The sequence below is a fragment of the Drosophila biarmipes genome, chromosome 3R, assembly GCF_025231255.1.
Source record: "Drosophila biarmipes strain raj3 chromosome 3R, RU_DBia_V1.1, whole genome shotgun sequence".
Taxonomy (NCBI): Eukaryota; Metazoa; Arthropoda; class Insecta; order Diptera; family Drosophilidae; genus Drosophila; species Drosophila biarmipes.
The window spans coordinates 25025473-25034265 of NC_066616.1; the positions used below are offsets into that span (position 1 = coordinate 25025473).

At 44.2% G+C, this 8793-nt stretch overlaps 1 protein-coding gene across 1 annotated transcript; it reads left to right on the top strand.

The window, feature by feature from the left end:
* Nucleotides 1-733: 733 nt before the first annotated feature.
* Nucleotides 734-4218, top strand: LOC108024844 (putative polypeptide N-acetylgalactosaminyltransferase 13). The gene is made up of 6 exons (XM_017094982.3): nucleotides 734-865; nucleotides 927-1084; nucleotides 1265-1772; nucleotides 1901-2076; nucleotides 2239-2418; nucleotides 2958-4218. The coding sequence occupies exons 1-6, from the start codon at nucleotides 734-736 to the stop codon at nucleotides 3370-3372; spliced, it is 1569 nt and encodes a 522-aa protein (XP_016950471.3). The 3' UTR covers nucleotides 3373-4218.
* The last annotated feature ends 4575 nt before the right edge of the window (nucleotides 4219-8793 follow it).

An 8793-nucleotide genomic window follows, 5' to 3' on the forward strand; every position in this document is an offset into this window, starting at 1 on the left:
TTAATTGCTTGCGAAAAATATGAATTGCAAAATATTTCCACGCTTGTACACACACGTATACATATAGGCACGAAGTAAATAATGCAATTATAATGCAAAAATAATTTAAACAAATGAGGCCGCTTGGCATTCCCCATGGCGAACGTTGAATTCCAATTATTTAATAAACGCTGTTTTTGCTATTTGGCCAAATAGTTTCAGCCATATCAATAACATTCAATCACAATCCACTGGATAAAAACTTGTGAATGTTTGATAGAAAATTGCGCCAAGGGCTATGAATGAAATATCATCGATAACATGTGGCTCACCTGTTCGTTTCCCTTAACACCTTGAACCCCTTAACCCCCGAAAACCTGACAGCTCATGGGTAATAGATAGTTTCGTTTGCTGCAATTAACACCTTTGCGCGCTGCACACAAATATTTGCCAGACTTATCGAGCATTTATCAACGACAAGTGTGACAGAAAGCGATGATATGGTGGGGTTTCGATCGAGTCACGGCCCGGGGCATTCGATACAATATCTCTCAGTCTGCATGTGACGACACAGAGAGCTCTTGAAAATCAAATACAGACATCGGAAAAGTAATAATATGAAAGGCGGCCGAACAGAAGACATAATTCGGAGCGTGAAGTCGCAATCTCGGCGATTTAGTTTCGCTTTTCGGCCCGACTTGTGACCACTGGGAACGCCATGCGGAAACCACATCGGAATCACTTTATACTCCTCATGTCTGCCAGTGGAAAATGTTGTCGGCCTCGCCGTTTGATTTTCTATATAATTGCCTTTTTGATCTGTCAGTTGATTTTGGTCTACCAATTTATACGCTTTGAGAGATATAAGGATGTACCCGCGATCGAAGTGAGTTAATTGGTTGGATTTTAATAAATTATCTCTTAACTCAATTAAGTGTTCTTCTCAGCCCTTACATCATGCAATCGACAGTGGGGAACACTTTATGGATTGGCGTGAATTTATCTCCCATACACCGCTAAGATCTGAGAATTTTTACCAGTATAATCTTCCCTTAAGTGATATTTTGGGAGTAATACGTAACCTGCCTTCAACAAGGTATTATGGGTAAGAAAACATATAAGAAATTGTTGCTTTAAAATATTCTTTCTAAACAATATCATCTTTTTTAAGAGATTTATTGATAAAATATTTTTAAGTCAATAGAAATATAATCCTCTCCTTGTTATCTCAGATGCTTTTGTCTTATAATAATTGTTGTTAATCATTACTATTATTGTTTTTTAGCTGCATGACCCGTCCTTTTAACCTTCCGCCCCCTTTGACATCCAAAGTGAGTGTGGTGATCAGCTTCCACAACGAGGCGCGTTCGATGCTGCTGCGAGATCACCCGGGGCTCATCTTCCGCAGAAACCAGAAGCGCATGGGCCTGATTTGGTCGCGCAACAGGGGCGCCTTCCTGGCCAGTGGGCACTATGTGCTCTTCCTGGACAGCCACTGCGAGGTGAACGAGGAGTGGCTGGAGCCCCTGCTGGAGCGACTGGATATGAACCCTCATCTAGCAGTTAGCCCCCTACTTGACCCCATTGACCCGACCACCCTGAGTTACAGGAAAGGAAACGAGTTGCTGAAGGGCGGCTTCGACTGGTCCCTGCACTTTCACTGGCTGAAGAGGCAGCTGGCCATCCAGGAGCTGCCCGAGCTGCCCTACAAAAGTCCAGCCTTCGCTGGCGGAGTCCTGATGATGTCACGCGATTGGTTCCTCAAGTTAGGCAGCTTCAATTCGTATCTGAAGGTGGGAAGTAAACCTAATTAGCCAGTGACAAGTGGTCTAATTGCTTAGGTCGAAGTCCGAGAAGCTGGCTCTTCTCTGTCACATTTCCCAGCGCATTCCTCTTTCTATTTTGCTGTATCCCCTGGCAGATCTGGGGCGGCGAGTCCATCGAGCTGGCCATTAAATTGTGGCTTTGCGGCGGACAAATTGAGATCGTGCCCTGCAGCCGAATCGGACACATCTTCCGGCGGCGCCACGCCTTCGACTTCCCACCGCAATCCGACCAGGACCAGCAGTTGAGCCCGGCCCAGGAAACCTATCTGCAGTGAGTGCTTCAAAGTGCGAGGCTCAGAGGTCGGGGATTAGGTGTGAAATGGCCGCTCCGCACCGCCTCTGGTATTTTTCAATTTATTTCAGCACAGCGTCCGTTTAATATAAACATTCCAATCGCATGCTGATTGGACTGCTCCCCATTCCTCTGTTCCAGCAACTCGAAAATCATAGCCGAGTCCTGGCTGGACGAGTATAAAAATATGTTCTACGCACTGAGGCCGGTGGCCAGGCGAATTCCACTGGATCACACCTACTACGAGCTGCAGAGGCTGCGGAGGGAGCGCCAGTGCCAGCCCTTCGAATGGTATCTGCGGCATGTCAATCCCGAACTAAGGTCAGTGCACTGGAAAAGATATTATAGAAAATAAAATAATAATAATGGAAATATCTACCCTGGCAAGCACTTAAAAGATTATCTACTTAGAGAATATGACTCAAAACGATTGAGAAGATATTTAAAACTTTAGAAGATATTGACAGATGATATGTGGTCTATTTTAGATATATGTAGCTTATCTAAAAAATTATCTACCCTAACAATTATAGAGAATATATATTATCATGGAATTTTTAATTTTTTATATCCATAAAATATTTTTTATAAGTGGAGATTTTTGACAGATGATAAGATATATATTTTATTAAAATACACAATATTTACCACAATGTCTAGGGAAAAGCTTTATATAAATAAATATAAATCAAATTCCAAATTTTCAAAAATATTATATTTATGAGAAATTTAACTCTACATTTTTTTTTGGTAAATAACAATATTAAACTTTTTGCAAATTAATGAAGATTTTTTTCTGTGTCTTCAGTTATCTGAGTTATTATTAAATTAAAAATAACCAATCCTGGCATATTTTGCAGGCTGCACTTTGACGAACTGTCGGCGACGGGAACGCTGCGGAATGAGGATCGGTGTCTGCATGCCAGACACAAGGACTCGGACTCGGACACGGACTCGCAGCTGATCCTGGCGAGCTGCTACCTCAGCGACGTCACCCAGTGGAGCATGTTGCGCAGCACTGGACAATTGAGCACTCAGCGGGAGCTGTGCCTGGGCGTGGGATTAAGGATGCAGCTTACCCTGCAGCCGTGTGACAGGAATGGGACGACGGCGAAGGGCCAGCAATGGCGGCGCCTCGGAACCCATCTCCTCCATGCCGAGACGCACCTGTGCCTGGATAATCCGCTCAAGGACCGACTGGAGATGAGCACCTGCCGCTCGCATGCGGTATCGCAGTCCTTTCAATTTGCATTGGAAATGGAGGGGCAGACATAAACACGGGCTAATGATACTCGATTACCCGTTTCGATTTGATTTGATTCGTAGTACCCCAAAACTCTGATACTGATTCGATGAACCTGAGCCTCTTAGTTCAGCCTCCTGGTGGAGTGTTTGTGTGCGTTTGGGTTAAATCTCTGGCCATGCAGGTAAATCAAAATGCTGACATGTTGTGCTAATCTCTGTGAAACATTTCCGCTGCCGCAGCAGCCTGGCCATAGATTGCAGAGGCGGCGGTAAATTATGGCGCCATAGATACAAGGAAAGGTGCTTCCAACTCCCAGATCCTGGCTTCTTTTTTTCCTCGATTTTTTTGCGCAGCCTTTGTTGCCGGAGTCCGACTATCAAGACTCGCAGCGCTTCCTGTCGCATCCGTCACACGAGACAGGATACAATGGTTCCTGGGGGCGGCGGAGGCGGCGTGTAGGGAAATGGGGGCGTGGCCAGATAAAAGCCAACGACGCCGCGCGTATTGTGCGGCTTGTTTAGGCGCTCCCTGTCATCAGTCAGCGAACAAAAGCTTCCCTTCGGCGGCACGGAGTCAGAGACAGAGGCGGAGGCAGAGACAGCGCCGGAGTCGGAGTCGCAAATGTAATTGAGTTGATGACAATGCCACTGACTGCCCGGCTCGCGCTTCCGGCAATTTTGATGGCCTCCGGATGCCGGCGACAAAAAGCGGCGACACCGGAAACAAGACCAAATAAAACAGCGAACATCAGCCAGCGCCAGTGGCAAGGCAGAAGTTCAGGGCTGCTATCCGCGGCAAATTCCGCAGTGCAGTTGTTGCAACTTAAGATTTGTTTTGTTTTCACCATTCTTGCGGTAATAAAGCGTAAAAGTTAATTTTGTATCTCAACAATGGCAACAAGTGTGTCCACCGGGCTGACACCGAGAGTCCGTCGACTGCAATATTTCCCTCACAATGGCCGCGTGCAGCTGCGCGTAAAAATCGCATTTTTCACGGAACTTAATGAAAACAAAAAATAAAAAAACAAAAAGTTGCAAAAAAGAATGAGAGCCTTAGGAAGTCTAACAAGTTGCTGGTGCCTTGGCATCGGGTTTGGCCCTTCTAGTTTTCCGGAAAGTTATGGCCGCATCCGCCCGCGACATTTTATTGTCCTGCTGCACCTGCAAATGCAAGTAACAATAAAGCCCCAGCCACTCGGTAATAAAACGGCGAAGCACTAGAAAATTTAATTTTCCATAAACTTTGTCCAGGTAACGCAGGCAGGTCACTCCAAATTGCCGCTGGGGGGCCCTCTTTAAGAATCCATCGTCATTTGGCTAAAATGCTGCCAGTCCTTGACTTGGATTCGCCAAATTTGTATTGCCTTTTGAGAAAAAGAGCTGGATTGGTTGATTTCGAAAAAGCTGCACCATCATCCACAGAACTGAAGAACTGGGCTCAAGGACGGACCTTAATTATGAGCGGTACCATCCAACCATCCAAGCATCCACCCAACCAACCGACCAGCCATGCAAAACTTGATTATTCATTTGAAGACTCATTTTATTATCTGCATAAATCTTTGCCGAAGCCAGCAGGCCACAACTTTCTGTTTACTTTGTTGGGGGAGGCCGAGAGCTCTAAGGTCCGAAAGGAAAAAAGACAAAATGGAATCCATCATTCACTGGCGTGGCCGCATTTAAAACATCTTGATTAAAAAACTAAAAAAGGGGGCCTGGGCAGAGCTAGAAGAATGGCGCTCGGTGAAATGGTAAAATGAAAGCCAAATGCAAACTCAGCGCATTCTAAGTGCGCCAGTGGAAAAACAAAAAAAGCATAGGAAATTCGCGGAAAAAGAAGAAGAAAAAAAAAACAAAATGAGCGAAGGCTAAAAAACTTATAAGCCGCGAGCGTAGAGCCAAGTTGCGGAATAACCGCTGCTGGGCAGCGTTTAAAAAGGGATTTCAAAATTAACGTCCATCAGGCGGGCTGGAGAAAAATAAAAAAAAAACCTGGGAAAAGAAAAAGAAAAGTCAATTTGAATGATTAAATAGCGAAAGCTGTGTGTAAAAGTTGTGTCGCCGGGCCGCCATCGACCCCAAAAACCCAACCATTTCCAATCCAAATCCCGGCCGTGGCGCCCACCAAAAAACAGAGAAAAAAGCGATTAGTGTGGTCTTTTGTGTGGCTTAAGCATCGCCATGGCCAACGCTTCCTTTTTTCGGGGCTCTCTCAGGCGGATTTACATTTATTAATTCCCCCGGCAGCTGCCGAAAAAAGGGTCAGGTTTCTGGCCGGGTTATGTATGCGAGTAAATAAAAACATGTGAACGTTAGCGTCGAAAGCGATAATCCATCATTTTTGTCACAGGTTGACTTTGGCGCTCGAACAGTGGTTGAATGTTTTCGAAATCCGCTTTAAAAACGCATAATATGAGCGCCACACTGGAAGAAAACGTAGAAAACCTAATCACTTTATTGCCAATTTAAATATTATTGCCTCCGTATTATTTTATTAAATTTAATTAGAAAGTTAGGGAGTACATATAACTTAAGTCGTTACATATAATTTAATATTTATTTAAAATGTTTATCAAATTCAATCGAATTTAAGCAATTAAATATGTTTTAATATTTAATCTAAATATAATAATATTTATATATATACAATATCACTTTTTTGCCAGTGTATCAATTGACTGCTTTGATTGATCTGCCAGTAAAATCACTCAGTTTTAATCTACTTATTTTAAGTAGCACTCTACCACTGTAGTTTCTTCCACCGACGCCCAAAAGTTCGTGTCCCTGGCAGAGACTTGAAATCCCTATCGCATGATTATGCCAAAAATGAACCAATCCATTGCAGCACACCGAAAAGGTTGAGCTCAGTGTCCCAGCAAGATGGGTGCTTCAATGCCAATCCCAAACCCAGTGCCGAGCCCGGATGCCCGTGAGTGGGTGTTGTGTGTGCCGCGCGGATTATCAAGCCGGCAGCCCAGAGGAGCACCCAAACAATTTTGACGCAATGAAATGATTTTGATGAAAAATTAAAAAGCATTTCAATCACGTCGAAAGTTTTCTGACATCACACAAAAATTGTTGCTCTCGCCGTGGAAAAGGGAAAATGCAGGGCTGGTGGAAATTTCAAGTGGGTGTGTTGTGCGGCTGATGTGAAGGTCCCCTCCGCAAACTCCCATGTCTGACAGTCATTTATTTATATGCTAATTTAAGTGGGCGCCTGGAATAATGCTTTCCATTTTAGTTAAAGCGCAGCAGAAGTTGTGGTTCAAGGTGATGTGATGGCTATTCATCAGAGGGGTTGGGGGACTTACATGGTTTATATAATCGTTAAATTTTTGGGAATTCGTTTTAAATAAATACCAGCACAATAACTATCGGCATTTTCAATTAAATTTTTATTAGTTACATTGTTACATTGTGAGCTAATACTCAGCTAAATGAATTCCAACACATAATCAATAATTATTCATTAGTAGTACCTATAATTGAAAAAAATGTTAACGAAAACCATAGACTAATTGTTTAAAATATGAAAACTAAAATCCAAGAATAAATAGATTATTATTAATATTCATTTGATATTATCCATCTTATATTTGTTCATTATCTTCTAAGACGTTTCCGTTTATTTTCTTAGCACTTCCGGATTATTTTTTTAGCCAGCCGCAAGGTATGCAATGAAATTAAAAGAATGACCCTTACTTAAATTTTTAAATAGTAATTGCTAAATGAATTCCAATTTAACTAAATTTTAATGCAAACAAGAAAGTTACTAAACGAATTGTTTGAAATATGGAAACTAAAATCAAATCTGATTATTATTAATATTCATTTGACATTATCCATCTTATATTTGCTCATTATCTTCTAAGACGTTTCCGTTTATTTTCCTGGCACTTCCGGTTTATTTTGTTAGCCAGCCGCAAAGTATGCAACGAAATTCAAAGAGTGGGCAAGATGGCCGCCCAGGGCTTTCGGCCCCATTTCAAGCCATTTACCGCCTTTGTTGGCCATTTAAATGGGCAATGAAGCTGCATTAAGAATTAAAGACTTCATTAAATCCGCAGTACTGCACATTAAACAAACATAATTCCGCCTTTTGCCTTTCACTGTTTGCTCTGGCCATTGTCGTCCTGGCCATGCCTTCGTTTATTTTTTTTAGCCACCGCCGCTGTTGTTGTTCATGGTGCTTAATTCGCATTTAATCTCATCAGGTTGGCGACGTCCTCGTCAGGGGTGCAGTGAGCCGTGGCCCCACATCAGCCAATCAGCCCCATCGCTCCCATCAGCCCGAAATGCGGGGTGACAGGTCAGCCCGCCGCAGATTTGATGGGGGCCACAGCTGCCGCTGACGCAGGCGCCGGCAGCGCCGGCGACGTCGGCCTCTGCAGGTGACAGGTGAGTATTGCGCTGGCAGCGGCAATAAAAAGCATGTAAATGAAGCTTTGGCCTAGGCCAAGACCCTGAGCTCGGCTACCTGCCGGCTGCGGTTATATAATGTTGTGACAAGTCCTCCCCGGCGACCAAAAGGTGTTAACCCAGTGGATCTGATCTCTGGCGTACACGGATCGAAAACGGTTCGCTGAAGAGCAAGGATTGGCAGGGGAAATAGTTAATTCGATCATTAAATATTTAGAATTCTTATTTTTCAACCTGTTGTTGAGTCATGTTATATATTTTATATTATTACATATATTATATTATTACATAATCAACATAAAAAAACATTAAGTCATACAACTATGACTTTTTTGGTGTGTTCATCGCATGTCGGGCTGCTCTTGCTAACAACAAGCTAAGCAATATAATAAAAACATTATCATACAGTTTAATTTTTCCCAGTGTAAGTCTGAGGGGCGTGAGCATGGACGCGTGCTGCCTTTTTGTTGTTTTTTTTTTATTTAATGCCCCCTCTGCCGGCAGTTAATCAGAGAAATTAAGCAAAGTACTAAGCGCGGCAGAGCTTGGAACGCCAGCTGTGCAGACGAGACGCAGGACTAGCGGCGGCACGAGGCTGACGACATCCAGCCAGGACATCCAGCTGTGCAGGACAATGGAAGCCAGCGGGACCAAGAGCCAAGGCAGACCCAGACCCAGACCCAGAACAAGTAGTGATTGCCCCAACAATTGCTGGGGCATTGGGTAGCCCATTCAACTGGGCCACCAGTTGGAGCAGCAAGAGCAAACATTCCAGTCAGCTGATGGGGAAAGGAGGAGTGGCTGCCGGGGGAGGAGGTGATGGAGCAGCTGGCGAAGGAGGAGGAGGAGGAGGTAACCCCGCTCACACGCACAAAATCCAACGCCGCTGGTTGTTTCTATTGTTGCCATTATTCTCGCTGGGATGGCTGGCGTCGCTGCCGGCGTTTAGCCACCGCCGCCGCTGCCATCGCCGCCGAGGCATCGACGTGCTCCTCAACAAGCCCAGCCAGCAATCAGTTGGGCGCTGGATAC